Raw genomic sequence first — 23,548 nt, 5'->3', positions numbered from 1 at the left:
CCGGACAAGCATTTTAATTGCATTGTGTACTTTGTAATCCGGATTTCAGAGTACTTGATAATTCGGACCTGCGTTTAGAATGAATCAGATGTCTTGTTTTGTAAAAAATTCTTGGTAAAAAACAATAAAATCAAAACAAGTGGTTCCCCGAACTTCTAAAAGCGCACATACATTCGTCCACTGTGAGTTGTTTTCGCTACCATGAAGCCGTTAAAAGTTTTGATCCTTGCATAAAATGGGCGGAGGAAAATAACATTGCATTACACGATGTTCTAGTGCTCCAAAGACTAAAAGAAACTGCTTTCATAATTAATCAAAAATTAATTAAGCAAACGAAAATTACTAATTTCTTTAGAAAATAATTCAATTTTCTTTTCTTTGATATTTTTTTGAGTTAAAAAACATGTATTTTTGTTTTTTTATTATAAAATTGTTCCGCTTCTGTAATCCATATTATTTATTAATTCGGATCATCCTGGTTTTAATTAGTTCGGATTATTGAGGTCGCACTGTAATTTAAATTTGGGGTTCTGGTAAAAAACAGCAAATGTAGCGCCTCTGTCGATCGTAATCACAAATCTCGTTTATCAGAACGGTAATCTGACCGGATTTGAAACTGTTGTACCTCTTATCGCTTGTTTGTACTTCGATATTTTTGTTAAACAAACGTGTGTGTGTGTTTGTTACATGTTGCACATAGTAAACAATTTTTTTCTTTATAGGAAAAGTCTGGTGGCAGTTACTCTTCCAATAAAAATGTCTCCCGAGCGGACCACAGTCCCGTCTTCGGTAAGTTGAGTCTTCTTCTTCCCTTATTGTTTAGTCGTTAATAAGGCACGGACACGTCTCAAGTGGCACTTTGATGGAGCTTTCTGTACAAAGGAGAATTCCAACAACGCCACGAAGAATGTTCGGTCCTGTAATGTATGTAAATGATGCACACCTCTGTCTTTTTATTTTTGGCGTATACAAGCCGTTTTGGGCTCTTGTGCAAACAGCAGACGTAAATATTTATTAGGATATGAAATATCTCCCGGTTGGCAGGCCTGTAATACGAGCCGTGTTCAACATTCTATCATATTGACTCAACTAATCCTTTAGCATCGATAAATTGGCTGAATTGTGGCCGCTTTCCTAGTCACGCACTGCTGTCGTAATTTGGTGTTGGGCGACAAAGCCGTACCCTGGGCGCCAATATTTCGGGTCACGTCCGAGTGTAATAATAATACTGTCGAAAAGTGTGGCTTATTTTGGGTAAATGAGGCGTTGAACAAGATAATAACAGTCCAGGAGGTAATCGAAGACGCGTCCCGTGAAATATCTTTGGAAAAACATTGACCCCAAAGAGCGCGCGCTGTTTGCATAGTCCAGCATCTCGCCCAAACAATAAACAGGAAAAAAGGCTGCTAAACACATGGCTTGAATTTAAACGATGGTTATCGGCGTAATCTTCGAGTGGCCGTCACGTTATGTCATACCTGGAGGTTTACTCCAATTACCTGGAAGCAAATGTAGGAAAAATTCCCAACGGCTGATAATTCAGCCATTCATAGCTCGGTTTGTGAACTCGGAGGAACTGGCTTACGACCTTCAACTCGCCTCTGCTGGGACCGACTGACCAACTCTTCAACAACTCCACACAATGGCTTGGGTTCCAGACTCTCCCAACGTACACGCTGTCCCAGCGAGTTGGAAACGTCCATTATTAACCTTTAAATGTTGGAAAATTAATTTTTTCTCTACAAAAGCTGTAGATACTAAACCCTGCATTCATATATACAGAGTGTTTCAGAAATGAGCTTCAATACAAACTTCTAAATCTTATTGCTTTTTTGGACGTAGCTTTTGATCAGTGATGACTGCACCAGCATATTTTTTTGGTTGGCCGGAACCCGCCAAAGTAGATAATAAATGATTTATTGCCATGTAGGCTACTCTTATGTGAGTATACAGGGTGTTTCCCATAATTTTACGAGACCTGCGCTGTAAAATGCCACCAACAATACATATTTCAATACGAACTCGATTACAAATTGTGAAAAATTGGATAGTATTCTCTAGTTTGTGCACCTGTTCGAAAAATTACAACGTTTAGTTAGTTAGTGATTACGATAAATAGATTAGAATCATATTCATGCCGTCTCTTGATAGAACACAATTGGTTGTGAAAAACATAACAATCATTAATCTAGTGTTTTGTGATTTTTGTATATTGGGGTGCGAACAGAGGTGCAAGCCTCTCGTACAGTTATGTGAAACACCCTGTGCGTTATTGACTTTTGTCGTGTTTCTTGAATCCTGCGTTTGTTTCTGAAGTTCTTTTACACTTTTGGATCCATTTTTGGAAAGGAAACGGCGAAGATAACAGAATACAATATTTTTTTCAAAACAATATACTTGCTCACGCTTCTGAGTTAGTCTTATTCTTATCACCAATGCTAGTAGATTGTCACTTTTTGAATACTATTCTCTAGTTGGAACAGTTTTAATTTTTTAGAAGTGATGCTTGAGGCACGAGGTTCATAATATTGTCATTCGACTTTGTTTTACTATAATAAGAAAATCACTGATAGTTGGGCGCTCACTGTTTTCATTCATCATCAAAAAGTAAAAATATCAAACTTGAACTTCTAGACCAACAGTGTAAGACTTCGTAAATAAACGAAATTTGTCTAACTTAACAATTTCCTAGATTTGTCAAATTCTTGGACGATTTTTAGAAAAGTACTTAATTTGTATTTTCCGAAAGCATTTACAAAAGGAGAATTATTTCTTTTTTTTTGTAAATATAAACAGGGAGGCAAGGAGTATTTTGGTTGGGCGCTCAACTACTTGCTTCCATCCCTAACGCCGCCACTAATTTTGATCTATTGTTGGTCAATTCTGCTTAGTTTTTAAAATATTTTTTTATCAAAATATGCTTTTTGAAAAAATTATTATACAAAAACTAAGAATCTTTGAAATGTGGGGCTTCCCCTACTTTAAAGGGGAAAGTTCAAACTTATATCTTTATCATCTATACCAATTGTTTGAGATGTTAAAAGTTGAATAATTTGAAAAAGTTAAATGGAACACTCTCCCGTTTGTTTTTACTTCTCAAAGATTATTATTAAATTGTCTATTTAATACAGTTAATAATAACAATTGAAAAGACATTTGACTTTAAAAGTTATTTTCAACAATGCAATCAATCGATGATTAAAAAAATATATCATCAAAGTTTGAATTTTCTTCTTATTACAGTGCGACCTCAATAATCCGAACTAATTAAAACCAGGATGATCCGAATTAATAAATAATACGGATTACAGAAGCGGAACAATTTTATAATAAAAAAAACAAAAATACATGTTTTTTAACTCAAAAAAATATCTAAGAAAAGAAAATTGAATTATTTTCTAAAGAAATTAGTAATTTTCGTTTGCTTAATTAATTTTTGATTAATTATGAAAGCAGTTTCTTTTAGTCTTTGGAGCACTAGAACATCGTGTAATGCAATGTTATTTTCCTCCGCCCATTTTATGCAAAGATCAAAACTTTTAACGGCTTCATGGTAGCGAAAACAACTCACAGTGGACGAATGTATGTGCGCTTTTAGAAGTTCGGGGAACCACTTGTTTTGATTTTATTGTTTTTTACCAAGAATTTTTTACAAAACAAGACATCTGATTCATTCTAAACGCAGGTCCGAATTATCAAGTACTCTGAAATCCGGATTACAAAGTACACAATGCTATTAAAATGCTTGTGCGGTTTACTGAAGAATCCGATTTATTAAAGGTACGGATTATCGAGGTCGCACTGTATACAAAAACTAAGAATTTTTGAAAAGTAGGGCTTTCACTACTTTGAAGGGCAAAGTTCAAACTTATATCTTTTTTATCATCTGTACCAATTGTTTAGGATATTAATAGTTGAATAATTTGAAAAAGTTAATTGGAACACCTGTCCTTTTGTTGTTGCTTCTCAAAGATTATTATTAAATTTAATATAGTTAATAATAATAACAACTGAAAAGACATGTAACTTCAAAAGTTAACTTCAACAACAATACAATCAATCTAAGACTAAAAAAATAAATCATCAAGTTTGAATTTTCTTCTTTAAAGTGGTGAAAGTTACTTTTCTACAATTCTTAGTTTTTACGTGGGTAATATTTTTTTATAAAAGCAAGTCATTTCATTCTATTGTTAACGGTAAAATGGCATATTATCTACTGATTAATTTATGGTAAAACGAAATTTTATCGTCTAGGAAAATATGGTTCACAACTAATTTTGGTTTTCTTTTTTTGACATTTTTCTCATTGTTGAATTTTTTGTTTGTAATTGTCAATCAAAATAACTCAGTAAATATTGGAGGATGGAATAGAATAAAATTTTGTATTGTCGATAATATTATAATATAAATATAATATATTTACCATTATGTTCTCAAGCGTTTCAACTTCTAGGCTAAAACCGCTCTCGAAGATAAAATCAAATTTGTATCGTCTAGTACATTAAATAATTACTATTTCGAAAACTAATCAAAATTAACAGTTAACAGCTACATCTAAAAATAAAAAAGTAGAACGTTTTATTAAAAAAAAACATAAGTTTACTTTAATGTACTTCAAAATAATTTTAGGTGAGTCATGGGGTTAGTATTTTTTAGTAAAAAAAGGATTAACTTTCTAGCACTTTCGTTGGGACTCTCGGTATGTAACAAAAATTCGAAACTCGAAAACTTTGTTACATCCGACGCTGGTCGTAAATTTTCCCTGGCGGAAAATGCGACAGGCATATATCCTGTCATCTGGTGCTTATTTGTCGAGTTGCAGTTGAAAAAATCCATGATTTTTAATTGGGGGTTTGTTACAGGCAAGGTGGAGCCCGTGCCCCACACCTCTTCGTTCAACATGGGATATTTGGTGTCCCCCTACAGCTACGCCAACGGAGCGGCTGGCCCCATACCCGTGTCAATGGTAAGTGGAGTTTTTCCAAAAAGAATCTCCTTCGTGCCCGAGTGTCGCCACACGTTCTTCGTCGACGGCCTTATTAGCAACCACTCCACTGTCCCCTTTTCCTGCTCTCTCCGAGCTCCTATCGACGATGACCTTCCCATTGTTTCTCACAGACATGTCGGGAATAATGAGCGCATGAATGCGTGATCTCCAGCACCAGACGTCTTGCGTCTTGCACGTTCCCGACATTTTTCGAAATGACGTCATTCACGCTTTTGTCCCAACTAATGGCGCTTCCATTTGCGGCTCTGCAAGTGCTTTTAGGCGGACTGGGAGAGGGTGGCTTTTGGATTGTTTGAAAGTTTTTAAACAGGGCTTGCTTTGGGTACATCTGGACCATATGCGGCATAGCTGCACCAATTAATTCCGTGATGTTGATACACAAACATGTGGACGGGTATTGAACTGCCAACCTCCGAACTGCATCATCAAAAGCGTATTTGTCAGAATTTAAGACTTTTTCATTCTCCGAGAAATTTCGGGCTCTGGATCGATTATCATGATGCGAGCTCAGATAAAAGAGATTTGTGTACGCGGTTAAAAATAGAGCCAATGAAAGTTCGCTGGTAATAAAGTTTCCATTAATAGCAAGGTTGAATATAAAGAATTGAATTGAGATGCTTCATTTTACTTGGTTGTAAACAATGAAGTTTCAGTTTTTTATTGTTTGAGATTGGAATTGAACTAATTGTCCGAATCAGAGTTTTAATTGTCGTTTTCAATATTTTGAACTAATTTACCTCGAAGAAGCTGTTCTGGATTAATGGATCTGAATTTTTGTGAATCATACAGTATAGGATTGTATTGTTGTTATTTTTCGTGTGGTTTAATTTATATTCCTAAAATCGGATGTTTTTTACTTGTTTGCAAAACCAGAGGTTTATTAGCATCTGTTTACATTTAAATAAATCATCTCGTAATAAAAGTACCACAAATGGTTACATATTATCTTGCCATCTGTTTGGAAAATGCAAATGTTGAGTTAAATAAATTCTCGGAAATAAGGATTAACTACTTTAAAAATGTTACGGATCCAAGCAGTTTAAACATTTTTCATAGAAGTAAACGTAAAAATTATTCGGAAATCCGAATTATTATTAATACAAATACCAGTTTGAATTTACAAAAGTATTGTCAGTTATTAATTTAGGCTATTTATTTTTTACAGTTTTTTTTTTACCAAATGACCTCTTGAAGAGAAGAATTTCTGTTGTAAAAGTAAAGTGCCCTTATTAGACTTTTTGACTTTCGTAATAAGGTACCAGTTCTAAATTGTTACAGGGATTTGTGATGTAAGTTTTTATTGGTACAATTGAGAGTTTTGAGTTTTTAAATGTAGTAAAAACTATCTTAAAAACATTAAAACGTTTTATGCATCTAAATAAATACGAGTAAATGACGGCTAACCACCGCCAAAGTAATAAAGAATTTTTTGCACAAAAAGTAATTTCCATTCTGTTTTAAGAAATAAGAATAATCCATTTTTTCCACAAAAATAAGAGCAAATTTGTAGCAATAGATTTGTTCTGATTAAAAACAAACCTTTTTCTCAAATGTTTTCCATTGATGAAAACAGGATACAGATGTACAGTAAGGCCCCAAATTTTTCCTAAAAATCATTTTTCTTGACTGTCTACAATAACGTTCTGTTCAATTTACTTTATTGTTAGAGGATGTAAGTGAAGAACTTTTTTAAAAATCAAGAAAGAGGTTTTTATTTCTTCCTAAATTTGTACTTTTACCTTTTAATTCAAATGAATCACTGAATTTAGAAAAATTGCTCTTTTTGAATATAACATGCGACCGAAAATATAGTGAATTAGATCAAGCTGTGCTTGCGGAACTTTTAGATGTTTATTTACGGCCGCACTTTTAAGATTATGTTGTCTTATAAATCATAAGACAACATAATCTTAAATGTTATGATAATTTTACACAGCACAAGATGTGGCTAAAGTTACACTTTATTCTCAAGGAAGGCTTGCTCTAATTGAATATATTTTCGTTTTCATGTTATTAAAAGGGATCTTTCGTTTAATTTCGTTTATTTAGAAATATGTATACGAAAGTCATGAACTTTAATTTGATATTATACAGGGTATTAGGGAATGGCTTAGCAATATTTCGTATGTGAATTTGTCATCATCAGACGAGTTAAAAACTCTTATATCATTTTTCCAAAACGTGTGTAATTTCACATTAGCACACCTGTTGAGAGCCACTGTGTGCCTTATGGTAGTTTATTGGCAGTTAATTTTTTCATTAAACATACTAGAGATGGTGGCGCATGGACGTTTTGAGAATTTTTCAAAATTGTGGCTAACATGTTATTTGGTGGAAGGTTTCAATCCTGGTATTGTCAAAAATTTTTTTTATTTTTTTTCGTAAAATTTAACAACAAAACACAAAGTGGAATAGAAGAGTAACGTAGTGGACCAAAGAGTTAATTTACCTCTGCTGTTTTGTCAATAATATTAAAATTTAGGCAAATTTTTATAATTCTAGTTCAGCGGTTCTCAAAATTTTAGACTTTAATTTTAGAAGGATTTTTTTGGGTAAACTATTTACATAAATTTTGCTTAATCGATTTGTCTTGCTATTATCTATCTACCTTAAATTTTTTGAACCATTTCCTGTCACGCTGTATTTTTGGGATGTTTCATAAATGAATTTTTAGTTGGCATATCTCATATGTTTTTGTTGTATATTTTTGGTGTAGTCTTAAAATACTGATGTTTAGCTAGCTAAACTTTTTCTTTGACTAAAACCGCAGTTTTTAAAGAAATTAAATGAAAAACAAAAATGGTCGTAAAATATTTTCGGTGCTTTAAAGAACAAAGCTTAAACTTTGAGATTACAGATTTTTATGCAGTACATATTTGTTAACGGCTAAAAGGCATATAACACAACAAATGAATGTATTATTTATTTAGACTTCTTTTGCGTCAGTAGATGACGGTTAAGGGTTTCATAGAAAAAGATAGTCAAGTTTTTCCTGTTAGAGGCTTTTGTTGTTGTGCTATATCTTATTTTGTTTTGATTTGACTAATACCTCGTGATATAATACCTTCGAAGCGTTCACAAAGTGAGCAAAGTAGCGTGTTTTCATGGTTGATTCTAAAAAACCTGCTGTGTGCGTATACACAAAGTGAAATTTATCAAAAAGTGAAAAATACGGTTACAATTGTTGCACAATACAAAATGCAAGTAGCAGGTTTTCCAGAATCAACGACCATATAATTTTCAAATACCGTAATTGACTTGATTCACGCATGTTTTCTTGAGCATAATTAATAATAGTACAGTTTTTGTGACTTGAATGAGTAACTTTAGTGGAAGTTGTCCATCTTATTTTTTATTTTCGTTGGTAAACTACACAACGCCGCATAGTTCACCTCCCAAAATTCGAAAATAAACGTCTCTGAATGCCTCCAGTCTGAAACCTGAGCCCCATCATGTGATGGAATGATAATAATTCCCCATCACGGTCCGTCCAAATATAAATTTTATATAAATAAAGCAAAGAATGTCCATATTCCAATCGAAAGCGGCCATAAACCCAGCAACCTGCTTTGGGGGTGCTCAGGCCAGGCAGATTGGGGTTCGGGCCCCTCTATAGCAGCAGCCGCATTCTTGAGGTCATTGTCCAACATGACTCGTCAAGACCGGGTCAGGTGCTTCAACCCCAACAAGTGGTACCGCAGGTACCGTCGCAGACTCCCGACATAGCTCTCTGATGGCAAATTGAATTCGGAGAAACAGGGAACGGTAAACAAAGTATTTGGGCATAGCTTAGTGTTCCCGCAACCGTCCTGCCTGCCTGCCATTCGAGGAATTCGTGTGTGGGTATGCGATTTAATGAATAGAATTCGTTGGCGATGTGTTTAATTAAAGATATAATTGGAAGGTGACAGGAATTTTACAACAATTTGTAAATTAGTTTCCTTATTTCGTCGGGCGCTGGCTGGAACTTTTATTGCCTTTTTAATAAATTCGATTTAATTTATGGCCCTCTTAGAATTCGATTTATTTTTAGGTCGCATGGTTTACATTCGTGTCATGGCCTGGCGTTATTTACTTTTTGCTTTGGGTTGGAAACGTCGAAGAATGTCTTTGACGAGATGGGAGCCAGTGTAATGATTAAAAAAAAAATCGGTTTAATTACACATAATGTCATAAAAATTGTAACACCAAGAAGGAATTTGAATTTTTTGACAACTTACCACAAATGGTCGAGTAATAATTGATTAAAATTTGAACTACTTTCATCAAGTGGTAAGGGAGTTTTTAACATTTTGGACTTCATTTGTTTTTTTTTTTAAGTCTGCTTCCTCTTCTGCTTTGTCCTGAATTTTCTCTAATCAATGACTGATAACATCGCATAATGGTACTTGAATTACTATTAAAATAAATAGCTATTTCTCAAAATAAAAAACACCTACCTATTCGTTTCCCAAAAATTGTGCTTCTTTAAAGTTTTTTTAATTGTTGGTAATTTCTTTTTGTCGTACTCTGGGCATATTTTCGTTTTCATAACATTTACAACTAAACGAATTAAAAAAAAATCACTTCAAAAATTGTTAGAACCGCAAAAATTAGAAGAACAACACTAGCTGGTAAAAAGTTAAGTGTTAAAAGCTCCTATACAACTTGATTACAAACGTTCAAATTTTAATTATTTAATACCTGCTAATAGTCTAACATTTGTGCCAAGTTTCATCAAAAAAATTTTATTCTTTCTTGGTGTTGCAATTTTTATGACACTGAGTATATATTTTTAAGAATAAAACTCAGATTTTACGTCAGGCTTCTCTAAAATTTTATTTCGCCTTTTCAGTACTTTTAACACATTTTCAGCCAAAAAACATGTTACCGAAATTTTGTCCAAATAAATCGAAAATTGTGTTAAAAATAACAAATTTACTTATTTTTCGACATATTTTTGACAAATCTTATAACTCTAATAATTGCGTTTCTGGGTGAACACCGTGGGAAAATCTCCAGAAGATGCAAAAACATTTGGCATTTTCGATCTAATTTAGTCATTTTTTGGTCAATTTTTGTGCCGAGTTTCATCAAAAAATTCCTATTCCTTCTTGGTGTTGCAATTTTTATGACACTGAGTATATTTTATTGAAAAATAGCAAAAATTAAATCCATTTGCTTTTTTCGTTTTTGTGTCTGCATTCAAGACAAATTAATCAATTGTCGAAATTTTCTTGTTTTAAATTTTTATTACGTCGAACTGGGGGTCGGTGTAGTAAAATGAAAAATGTAATAAACTGGGATATTAAAGGTATTAATAAATAATTAAAGAGTATTGACGCGACTTCCTGAGCAATATACGCCCACTGCTAATAAGAACAGATGTTCGAATCTGTTTACTGTGAAATTACAGAAATATTGGAGAATGAAACGCGATTTTATTGGTATTTTAAGGTGGGGCCGCTTCAGACGTGAACTGAAGATGCAAATTTGCTGGAATTTTTTAAAGAAATTTCGTATTTTTGCAAGGAATGGAATGAATAAATGATTCTGGAATTCAAAACGGCGGAAATCTGTTTGAATTTTAATAACTTAAAATGTGTTCTTTGACAGGAAAAATAACTGACGGTCATAAAGCATGTAACGCTGTCTGCCCCACTTCCACGAATAAAATTGTTGATTAATTTTTTTATTTTGGGTGATACGATAATCCGTCCTTGTTCGTTTTAAACATTCAAATTGCATTATCTGTAGTTTGACATGTTTGCATTTATGAGAAGAATATAAGAGGATGTCAAATATAATATTGTTTATCTTATCAGCATTATGAGAGAACAATTGCTACATTTACTTTACATCGTAAAGTGCATTTAGCCAAACAGTTCTGGGTTTGGTTTTTAATTGAAAAAATCGGTAATTGGAGCCATGTCTCATTAATTTTTTGGCTTCTTTACTCGCTGGATAAATAAGCAATTGACTTTAGTTGACCGTGAGCCCAAAACAAATTTCTTATCACTTTACGCTCGATCCTATATCTTCGACTCATCAAACTGGACATCTGTTAGAATTAGATCCGACCACCCAGAAACCACAATGATCTATAAGGTTAAGAGGAAACGTCTAGTAAACAAATGAGTAATGTGGAGACAATTAATTAAAGTCCTAAAATGATTACCTTATTGAAATCTGAAACAGACGTCTTCCAACCTTTTTAATGAAAGAGTAGGATAAAAGGCTAGACGAGTTGTTTTCTGGTTTTTGGTTCCGTATAATATGACTATAAATTTCTGAATGTTGGCCATTAATAGTGGCGTTACATATAAACCATAAATTAGTTCAACAATGAACCTGTTGCGTTGATACAAGTTATGATTACCTCTGAAATTTATTCGCTTGCTGCCTCACAGAGCGTAACTTTAGACGCTGCGTCCAAATTTCTTGAAAAATGTGACATTTGACCGGCTCCGGTAGTCGTTGAAATTAATTTTTGAGAGGCTAACGATGATTAGTAGGGGAGACCGGGGCAAGCTGTCGCACATATTGAATATTTTTGGTGTGTGCCCAAGTTGCGGTGTTGGCAGTGGATGTGATTAACGAGGGAAATAATGATAGTTGATAAGTTTGTGTGGTGGTTTTTGGTTTAGCTCTCCCATTGGCTCCGATAACCGAATTAGTCATGAGTTTGGATTGTTCGCGTTCCCGTGGAAACGAAGATACTGTGGGTCCTTATCTGCGAAATAGTATATCGAGCTGGTATTTCGTGTTAGTTGGAATGTTCTTGTTTATGTAACCGCGATTACAAATGGTGTATGGCAACCTCTTGACCCCTCAGCTAGCGCCAGAAGCCTCGTAAACCGTCTCCTCGTCACCCATTCGAAAATAATCTAATCGTCTGTTTACAGTGTCAGTTTTCATTAATTAGATAAACGGGGGCCGGCGCAATTATCCGGTGCGTCTTGTTGCGGATGACGCGCTAATGAAATGTGTGTTTTATAGCCGGCCTAATGACGAAATGATAATAATTTTCGCAGGTAGAAGATCGCCCCCCGGCCTCGGTTCCCATATCGCGGCCTTCTCGCCCGAAATTAATTTACACAACCAGTTCTGTGTTGCCGTTGCTCTCCGAACTCTTTGTTTTAGGTTGGGTCGTGTTTTATTCTCTGTTTTAAAACGACTCTTGTTTATTATTTCCGTGGCGGTCCAGGTGGGAAGTCCGCGTCGGGGAGGCGGTGTGTGCGGCGACGGCTCCGCTGGCCGACTGCTGGGGCATCTCTGTCTGTCCCGGGGAAGGCCTCGGAGTGCCTCTTCGTCGGCTGCGGCCGTCGGCGAGGTTGCCACGTGTGGACTGCTGCATCCAGCTCGGTTATACTAAACGGCTTGAAAACATTTGCCGCTACACGGCACCTATGTCGGCATAACTTATCACGAATTGGCTTCTTTGCCTGTGACGGACTCGTGATTCCGCGGTAGCACCCGGTGCGAGGCTGTGCCGCTGGATGCCGACACTGGGAAAAGCGAACGCCGACAAGAGCTTTACCAATTCAAATTCTGCGCCTCTAATAGAGCCTTTAGCTGCATTTTCCGTAAAAGCAAGTACTTTTCAGATCCTATAAGTAGTACTTGTCATCATGAAGTGATTTTATGAAATTTAGCAAAAATAATCTTCCAAAAAAGTTGATATGTATTTTCATATGTTCGTAAGCTTTAAACGTGTGGTAAATCGTCAGGTGGTACCTTCACCTGATAGGACTAAAATCTTTCGTACCGCCTACAATAACAGCCGAAGCTTTTTAAACAATACAAAAGTTGGCCTATAATTAATTTAGTTTGGATCGTTTGTAATTTTGACCGAACAGTACCTAATGTTGGTGTACAACAAATCATTTGATACCACTAATAATTAATCTTTTTAGAAGTAAAAACACTACAAAGTTTTAATAACACTGATTAAACTACCTTCCATGTTTATGATTTTTTACTCTGATTTGACATTTTGACAAATTTGACAAAAATGGCCCATCACGTGTTACTAACTTCGTCCTGCCACCTATGTTAGTGTAAAAGAGTATTGAAAATAATTCAACTATTTAGGTAAAGAAGTTATATATTACGATAAAAGAGTAAAATCTTAACATTTTCATTTGTTAGGGACGTTATTGTCTTGTTTTAAAAGCTAACACTAATCGCCCATGATGGAAGGGTCCTAGCTCTGATACCGTTTTTCTATCTTTCTGATGTTTTGATGGAACTTTTCTCCTTGTTTCTCACTGATAGTCCCAAATTTGTTACAAAAAAATCCAAGTGGGAGTGCAGAAAATGTATTTTCAGGGAAATTTTTCAAAATAACTTTTACTGTTAATAATCAGTGGTCATTATTTGAAGTTGACAGACTGAAGTAGCCAATAAACAATGAAAAAACAATCGCGTTACTATAGCAACGCATACTAATTTGATCTGAGCTCTTAATAAGTTCGGACCTGGACTTCTATTAAAATTAAGTAAATTATTGGTATAAATTAGTAGAAAATGCAGTAAAAAACGGTACGTATTGGCAAAAACAAAATGCATTTTGTTATTTAGGCAGTAAAAAATTACTATGGACCAAATTTTCATCAATGATACTGTTTGACCTGTGATAGTTTGTGGACAATCCAGAAGTAAAGAAGTTTTAGGTGTTTTTAAGATGTGTAAGAAACCATTCTGACATCCAAAAATACTACAACACTTTGGTTAAATGATTAACAAAGGGGCAAAGCTCATCTCCAACCGTAAATCTTCGTAGTTTGCTCGACACAAGTAGTATACAATTTTTTGATCTTTTTTTGTTTGCTAAATTACTTCTCCATAAAAAAATTGGTGTTACGAGTTGTTCGGAGGGCAGGTCTTTTTGCCAACTGCTTTTTGATTTTTTGAAGGAACACTGTATCTGAAATTTACAAGAATATTCATTGACGAAAGAAATATTGCGAATTGACGGAATCGGTATACATTTACATTTCTAGTAAAAAATTTTTTTGATTGCTACTAGACAATTAAATCTGAATGAAAATGTTAAAGGAGGTTAAACTATAAAGACATTAAGGTTCTGACGTTCTAACGTCCAGACTGGTCTTCAGAATTTATTAAGAGTTGTCATTAAGTACAATTTTTTTGTTTGGACAAAAAATATCAAAATTTTGCTATTCGTAGCATCAAAAATCTATTTCAAAGTATTTTCTAAACATAGAGTGAGTGCATAAAGCAGAAAACATGCTTTGATAACAGTTAATTTTAGTCACTTAGGACCGGTTTATAGAAGTGTCATTAATCTAATCTGCAATTAAATGCGTGATTAACTGGTCACGTGATCAAATTCAACCAATTTGGTTGGTTTATTCGCGTTGTTAACTTTTAACAACGAATTAAATTTTAACAAAGCTTTCTATAAACTTCTCTTACTCATTTATATTTTCACACCATGATCGTTTTAAATCACAAATTTTCAACTGTAGCAATTTGGTTAGTCCATTCGCGTTGTTACAGCTTTTAACAAGGAATTAAATTTTAATAGAGCTTTCTGTAAATCGCCACTAAGGGTCGGTTTACAGAAAGCATAATTAAAATTTAATTCAACATTAAGGGCAGGTTTTCAGAACATTTGTCAATGCATTTTAATGTCGAATTAGTTTAATTCTGAATTAAATTTTAATCTCGCCTTCTGTAAACCAACCCTAAACTAATTCGAATTAAGTTTTATATGTTCTGTAAACCGGCCCTAGGAGTCGCTTTATAGAAGCGTCATTAAGTTAATCTGCAATTAAATGCGTGATTAACTGAACACGTGACCAAATTGAACAAATTTGGTTGGTTCATTCGCATTTTAACTTTTAACAACGAATTCAATTTTAACAAAGCTTTCTGGAAACTGGCCCTTCGAGTTTTAAGAAGTTTAAATTCAATCAAAATTAAAAAAATTCAACTGTCGTTTATCTTGCACTGCTAAACGTCATCACTCATCAGTTATCAGTTAATTACAAAATATTTAGTTATTGTAAATACGTACTCTTGACATTAAAATAAGTAAGGGCTGACATTATTATTTCATTTTTTTGTGTTTTTACCTTTTCCAATAGTGGGTTTTGATGTTCTGGGATTTTTGAGTTTGCCATCCATTTTTCTAACGCTAACATGTGTATGGTAATGCGAAAATATTTTCCGTGTATTATCTCTGTATACGCACTTTAGTATACAAGCACAAAAATACATTTACGAAGCATTAATTGAGCTTATCGCTCATATCATAAGGCAGCTAGCTGTACTACAAACCCATATTGGGTTTTATTATAATAATATAATTAGATTTTTCGTTCTATTCTCAAGAAAAATGATTCCACAAACCTCGCTTTCGTCATTCCAGGGCACACTCTGTCAGAAATTCCTCATTAATGCAAACATAAATAAAGTGTTAACCAAAACCTGCCTTATCTGTGTGTACTCTGGATAATCCACGTTCACACAATCTTTTCAAGGGATTAACTACACGTCGCTGACAAATCCATTTTTATTTTTGATTTAAGCGCAGTCGCCAGAAATAAAAAAGACAACAACGCAAGTTGCCAAAGTGATTTTAAAATACTCGCCGTACACAAACAAATTATTGAGGAAAATTGCTCGCCATGTTGATGAACAAACACGTTTTTTAGTCCGTTGTACAAATTACCTGTTGAGTGGCGTTAATTGTTCGTTTCATGCTAATTGCATGTCAGCACATTTGTATTTGAGGAAATTGGTTGACATCGTTGTGGCTTATTGGCGCCACTTTGGAATTTTGCGTGTTGTTTGCTCTCGGACTTGTTGCAGTAACTCAATCAATCAGCGTCGCGAGATTAATTGCTGACAGGACGAACCATCGAGGGCGCATTTAGTCGTGGGTGCCGTCCCCGTCCTGAGGCTAATCTCGTCTCGCAATTACATTGATACCAACACAACAGTAACAATCACGATTTGAAGTAATCGGTCAGCCGATTTGTGGTTGACGAGTGTGGTTTTCACGACACTGACTCGTTTGCCCGCCTGTAGCCGCACAGTATACGATTACGCCAGTAAATATAGGATCTGTGATGATGATAGATGCCTGGACGAGAGATTTCACTCGCTGCTATATGAGATTTTTAGACTGGTTTCTTCCAATTTGGTTCAATGACATCCGCCACAATACAAGAGAATTACACCTCGTGGTCGGGTTCAGGGCGTCCATTAACAACGTATCGCTGCTCCTCCTGCGGTTTCTCGCCGCTGATTGCTCCATTTCCACGCCAAACTCGCCGGAAGGGCCCATGGGAGGGCGCAAAGGAAGCAATCTCGGCGAGGAAGATGCTCATCTACCCACTCTTCCATTAGTAATCAAGCGGCGTCTTCCACATTCTTGGAAACTGGTAAATAGGCGTCCGGCATAGTAATCGATTGATGGAAATGAGAAATTGCCTTGAAAAGCTGAAAAGTCTGGTGCAGAGTGTTCAGTATTCAAAGCAGTTGCCCATTGTCTGGCCGTTCCAGAAGAGGAGTTGTGGTAGTTTTGGTAATTCGGACACCAATCTCGTGTGGATTACGGATATTGTATACAAACCGGAAGTAGTCGGTGTCCACCCTCCGCTATTGTGACACACGAACGTGTCCTCTATCTAAATTACCTTCATCAATCCGATGCGCCTTGCATTCCAAATCGGGACTCCGCAGATTGCACTCACCTCTGAATTCAATCAGAGTCGTCTCTTCTTTAATTCTTGGTTAAAATGGAACGGGACGTGAGTGAATGCGCCCCGATTGATTGTTTTATTAAATAGCGGAAAGCGTGTTGTGCATGGTTGGGTTATTTGTAGCTGTATCGGCCAAATGGTGTTAGTAAACAGTGGCGCTCTTCGTTCTCCTTGAAATAATACCTCCACGCTGTGAAATTAAACAGCAATTAGGTACAAAGACGCCGCCGACGAGCGTCGTGATTCGTGACCCTGCAAATAGACGCGGACTCCTGAAATAGCTACCGATCACGTGTGGAGTTCGCCGCAGGAGGGGTCGATGAATGAAAGAAACGGACAAGATGCTAAACAATTATTATATTCCGCAAACACAATCATGGTATTTCCTTTGACTTGTCACCAGGTGCAAACAACCACGGTTTTTCACACCAGAAGAATTTTAGACGGGCTAATTTGAGCTTCCGTCGATGTTATCTTCGCTCATCGAGGATATATCTTGTTCAGCTAAATGCCGGAACAGGTTCACTTGGGGTGGGTTAGATTGTTTTCTGCGTGTGAGTTTACACTTGGATGAATTGAGAAGAACGAAACCTCCAAAATGTTGTCGCACTGGCCATAATTCTCAGTCCGGTAGTTGATTTTTTATTACTACATGTACAGTCACCCAAAATGAAAATGATGCCCACAACCATAGCCAGTCATAAATCATCAGAAATCGTAAACTAGTTTTGAGAGAGAAGTCTGATATATCGTTTATCATTTTTTGAAATGTGAAGATAAAACAATTATCTCCACTAATTAAAAAAATAATCGAAAATTGTGTATTTGATTTTTAATAGTATATTATTATACGAGGTTTGTAAGACGCTCTATTGTGGTACGAATGGTTTTGGAGCACGACGAAGGAGAAGTACAAAGGACAGTGATGACTGATGACATCCAGCCCAGCACTGCCAATACAACTCCAAAAAATTTACTAAAAGGAGTTTCACAAAAGTTCTCTTTATGAAACTACTTTCAGTTTCACAATGAACAATTTGTGAAACGAAAGTAAAAATTTAGATAAAAACTAAGTTTTTAAAAAAAAATTCACTAAAAGCATCTAAAAATCAGATTATTTCAACCAGCTTTTAACTAGAGATTTATTTATTATACCTTTTTCCAACAATAAATATTCTGGTCAAATGTAATGTTAGCTATTTTTGCTTTTCTTGGGCCTTTAAGAACATGTTGGAACAAAATTTTCCTAAAATTCAGGGATTTAAATCGAAAATTTTACAGCGTCTTAGGGAATGGTTTAGCAAAAATTTAAAGGTAGATAGAAAATGGCAAAACAAGTCGACTAAGCGAAATTTATGTAAATTAAAAATGCATAGTTTTCCCAAAAAAAATTAATTTGTGTTTTGTTAATAAATTTTATAAAAAAATTTTTTTGCTATTACCGGGTCGTACCTCTCACACAAAGGAACATGTTAGCCACAATTTTGAAAAATTCTCAAAACGCCCATGCGCGACCATCTTCATTTTGTTATTTTGAAAAAATTAACTGCTAATAAGTTACCATAAGCACAGTGGCTCTCATCTTAAAAGGTGGGTTAATAAAAATGTCTGAAGAAAGGACACTTTTTGGAAAAATGATGTAAGGGTTTTTAAAAAACTCGTATGATCATGACAAATTCACATTCAGAATATTGCTAAGCCATTCCCTAACACCCTGTATTATTTTACATGAATATATAGATCGAAATTTGTTAGTTCCTCTTTACTGCGCTCAGTTTTGAACGAAATTTTGTCAAAATAAGCGATTTGAAAATGTTCTTTTTCTGAGTTAAAAGTTGTAAGTTTGGAGATGTCGCTAAAGCAGGCCTGAAAGTAAAAGTAAAAGTAATTAGGCCGAAAATAATAGTTTTTGCCTTGTTTTAGCTAGAAAGGAATATATTCGCAAAATGTTACTCAAACCAAACCCAAGAATCAACATTTACTAAGTGTTTTCTTTCGAACAATTGCGCTAGTACTACTATTAAGTAAATCTTATTTCAGTCAACTTACTTCGCTTTTAAAACTAAAACTCATTTATTTTGTAAGTTCTTGTAAAAACACGCTTTAAAATCACAAAAATTAATTGACATTGATGTTATAATTTGTCTGTTTCACTTGATTTCGTTTGTTTTTAAACGAAATTTCATCAAAAATAAACTGAAAAACGACAGTACTTTTTCAAAAAAAAATAGTTAGTTATTCATTATTTTTCAAGCTTCGTATTTTATTTTTGAATAACTATTTCGCGAAAATTAACGAAAAATTTAATTGATCTTCAGTTATGTTTATTAATCCGAAATAGTAGACGCGTCATTTTTATTTTGGGTGACTGTACCGTGCACCCTTTCCATTAGTAGTGTGTAATAATTAGATTCAGTCAGCCAAAGTCAAATACCGAAGCTGGTGCTTATATTTCCATCAACAATGTAAATAGCTACATCTGGTCGAGCCGTTAAAGCGAATGTTGTTTGCGTACAATCCAAAATAATTGTTCCATTACGTGAAAAAAATAAATTAGAAACAAAGAGTCGTGCTGCATTTTTTGACACAACATACCTTGAGCTTCTTCCAACTTTTCGCACATATTTCAGGCATTAAAAATTGCGATATCTCATAAATCTCAGCGTTCCACATGTGTTTCTTTACTTGGCATACTTGGTTATAAGCTGGCGTAAAGGTGTTTGGCCGCTCCCTAATTATGCGGACAAGTTTTGGAATATTGGGTTTTCTTGTCCTTTATCTGCGTTCAATTAATTTGTTTTATCTGAAGCGTGGACACGTTACTAGATCATGTGTCAATAAAAACTTGTTTGGGGAAAACACTTCGTCATGGAGAAAATTTAACAAGATTTACTCAGACAGCCTTGTAGTCAGTCATCAGCTGCAACCCTGTGTCTTCATTACAGAGCAGTGAATTACTGTGTGGGCATAGAGTCGGTCATGCGGGTACTGACATATCCCTTGCGTTTAATTGGAAGAGCAGCAGCTTGATATGACACGAAAGTGCGTTTGGCAAGTTCATTGTCAAGTACGAAAGAGATTATGAGTCTGCAAAATCAAAGTTCAGCCTCGGGCGAAACTCGCTGCTTGAGTAAATTCATCACAATCTTTGTGGAACTCGTCTGAGAACTACTTTAACGCCATTTATTATAGTTTTTGCCGGAGCGAAAAAATGCCAAGGATAATTAATTTTCTAGTGCTACTAGTTGCTTGTTTACTATGCGCCAATTTGCAGGTATTGTGTACCGAGTCGCCGGAAGTGAGATTGTCAACAGAAGTCGGGCTATATTTAGAGAAAAATTTTATTGCGTTTGGGTGGAAACGTGCTGGAGTCTCGCTGGTTTCCGGTCAAACCTGGTTCGATGGTAATGGGTGAAGCAAAGCGTGGCCGTGGAAGTAGCCACAAATATTTTTTTAAGAAGACGAGTGTTTTCGTGTTGGGATTATTTCGTTGAAGTCGTTAATATTTCAAAGGATTTGGGGCAAGCGCTTTTGTACATCCTTTTTGTTGACAATAGCTTTGTTTGTGGTAAAGACCAATAATTTTTGTTGGCACGCACAATTTGTCCCGGATATATTTATTGAATAAGTTAATGTTTGTGTAATAGTGACGCTTATTATGTTTGAGTGACGGGCCGATTTACCCCTCGGATGACTTCCAGCAGTCATCATAAATATCTTTCACCCCTATATATCAAGAGTTACCCTCTCGAATATATCATAACTCAGTTATTGTGTTATAAGCACGTATTTAGTTACGGATAATCTGGCACTTTGAATGAGGTTTGACCCCCTTTTGGCATGAATAGGAGGACATACCAAAGCTCCGATTAGAATAAACGTGCACAAATAGAAGATCTCCTAAAGAATAACTCATGCGAAGGTGGAGAGTGTGGATGGTTGGACGGACCAGCGGGCCCCGAAACCAACAGAAACGGAACACAAGGAGAACAACAAGAGAGTTGGTGAACTGAAACTGAGACCGGTTTGGTGTAGCCGGGCCGATTATTTATCCAGCGGTTGTTAGCTGCTCATGATTATAGCTGTTTTTACACGTTTATGTGGTTTGCTTGTTGGATTTTATGGGCTGGCATAAATTAATATTCGGTCGTTACGGCCCTGTCGGCATAAATAATCGCCTAACGCGTCGTCCACCTCACCAATGCGTAACTGCCGCCGCAGCCGCCTCCTTAATTTGTCAACGGATTTTACCTCCGCCATTGTCGACAACAACTCTGCCGTTTTTTCAGTTCGTAGACCCCACCAGATTCATCACAACTTGTTCCTTGACTTTCGTTATCTTTATGTGCAATGTTTATACGCAACATGACAGGTTGAATTTCTCTCTCGCATAAAAAAAAATGTTTCTTTAGAAAAAAGCTTTTATTTAAAAGATGCACCAAAAAGTAAAAAATTAGTAGTTTATTATTATACAAGTAAAGAAAAGTTGTCCATTACCTGCTAGTGATGTGTTTGTGAAACAAGTGCGGAGCACGAGTTTTAGAAAGAAATTACGAGCAGATAATGCCAACTTTTCTTTATGTGTATAATACGTTTTCTCTTGTAGGTACTGCGAGAAATTTTTGTTAAATTTTTTCACCGATTGAATAAAAAAATCACTAGATAGAATTTACCAAATGGCTACTTTATTCTATCGAATTTTTGTTGTATGGCTGAAAAAATTTAGAGATGTATTGTTCACCCTAAATCTGGGTCCGTAATGTAAATCTGATTTCTCAATTTTTCCTTTTAAGGCGATATGAACTACTTTTGTACCCGATTTTGACACTGACAATTGTTTATAAAAAAACAGACCATAACTAAATAAAATAATGTACCATAGTAAACACTTGTAGAATAGAGTTCCTTTATTGGGAAAGTTTGACTGATCGTCAAACCGAGCCAATTTTGTATTATGTGGTATACATTTCTATCCTTTTTTATTAATAAAATTTTTGTTAGTAACTTATGTCAGAGGCTTATGTCGAAAATAATTTCAAGGTTATAACTTTTGTCAAATGCATAAAATGACATAATTTTACGTCAAATTTAACCAGGGACGTAGGAAACGTAGGAATTTTGGGATCACTACTTAAAAAAAGAAAATAATTCAATACCTACAAATATTAATGTTCACATTTCTGAAATTTTTCCATATTTATTTTAATAATAAATATATAACTTAAAACATACTTCTATGCTAAAAATGCTTTTCTTTCAGTTACAACTTTTAGTTAAACATCTCGTCCCAAAAATTGGTCATCAAGAACTCTTCATATTTCCCGTCTTCTTTTCCCAAATTTCCCAAAAAATTATATTGAAGGTCTTCTCGTGTGAAAAACGTAACAAAATCGTGCCTTCCAATAACTTTATAATTTTAAACAGAGTCTAAAGTTCACGTAGATGCTAAAGACTAAAGACGGCCAAGCAGCGACAGGTTCATCTTTCCTAAAAATTAGACCCAATTTTGGGTTCAAGTACCAACGTATTTTGTAAATGCATAGACAAATTCCCAAAATCTCATAGATTTTGTACATAACATTATTTAGACAATCCACTTTTCCAAATGCTTGTTAATAATAAATGTAAAACTTGGCAGGAAAGGTTCAATTTCACAATCTTTCATCGATGGTTACCATTTCTTAAAGTTAAGGGAAAACTTTTTATAATGAAGTGTTTAGACGTTAAATTCTTGTACTTTGAAAGAAATTTCTTTTAAAATTTGGAGTTCATATCAAAAAAAACAGTGAATTGACGACGACTCCCAGTCTAAACCATTTCTAAACGCAGTTAGTCGAAGAAAACTGGAAACATTTTTTGACAAATTTGAATTGTAACTCCACTGATTTCTATCCCAATTTGTTTTTTACATATTCTAACGGACGTATATGAAACAAAATTTCGAAAATTGACATTTAGTGTCTTTACTCATAGGTTTATGTCGGTATAAGTTACGGTATGTACAAATCGAGAACCCCTTTGTAATCATAACCTACAATTTTAAAACCACATTTAACCCCTTTAGGGGGTAATTAACTATATAGAATTGCATTGTCACGCAGATTAAGTAAATATACAAAATTTCAAATCATTGGGACAACTAGAACCCTTTCAAATTTGGCTCAGAAAATATGAAAACAGACAGACAGACAAAAGAGTGAGTTAAATAATAGTATATTAAAAAACAAGTTTCATAAGACCAGTCTTAAAGCACGAATTCAGTTTCAAAAACGAGTGGCGTTAGTCACGAGTGCTTTAAGGCCTTATGAAACGAGTTTTTTGTACAATTTTTTGTAATTTGCCCCCTTTTTGTCATTTTTAAACAAAAATTGTTATTTTAGTCGATTTAGGGATTTTTGTGACAAATGTTCCGTCAATTAATGACTATTATGTCATCGCACTTGATGATGTTGCGTGCTTTAAGATGCCTATTAAAGCATCAAAATGGCGGCAAATTGCAAAAAAGCTTTCAAAAATTGGAAATACTATATTGGATCGTTACGAAATTCCAAGACTTGGAGGGGGTAATTGATTTTTGTATGTTTATAACACTACAACTTAAATTCCGAGGAAATATATACACAAGTCGTGAATTTAGAAACATGGACGAGTTACGAGAAACATTTATTGACAACATTACGACTCGGAGAAAAATTAGTTACGAATCTCGATTGTCTACGGCTATTATATCAATTTTTGAGAACATTTGGTGTTTGTGCCGGGGCCAAGAAACGATTTGCGAGATAATTTAATTTAGCACCTGTCATCGATGAAAAAACTTTGG

General features: G+C 35.0%; 1 protein-coding gene across 5 annotated transcripts in view; it reads left to right on the top strand.

Moving 5' to 3' along the window:
* pan (pangolin) overlaps positions 1 to 23,548 on the top strand; it is a 165,986-nt gene that overhangs the window by 7,739 nt on the left and 134,699 nt on the right. For all 5 annotated transcript variants that reach the window (NM_001039401.1, XM_008192930.3, XM_008192929.3 and 2 more), the window contains 2 exon segments: positions 723 to 789; positions 4,863 to 4,966. In NM_001039401.1, coding sequence (NP_001034490.1) covers positions 723 to 789; positions 4,863 to 4,966 — 171 coding nt within the window.

This window comes from Tribolium castaneum, chromosome 1 (assembly GCF_031307605.1).
Source record: "Tribolium castaneum strain GA2 chromosome 1, icTriCast1.1, whole genome shotgun sequence".
Taxonomy (NCBI): domain Eukaryota; kingdom Metazoa; phylum Arthropoda; class Insecta; order Coleoptera; family Tenebrionidae; genus Tribolium; species Tribolium castaneum.
This window is presented reverse-complemented; position numbering and strand designations above follow the sequence as displayed.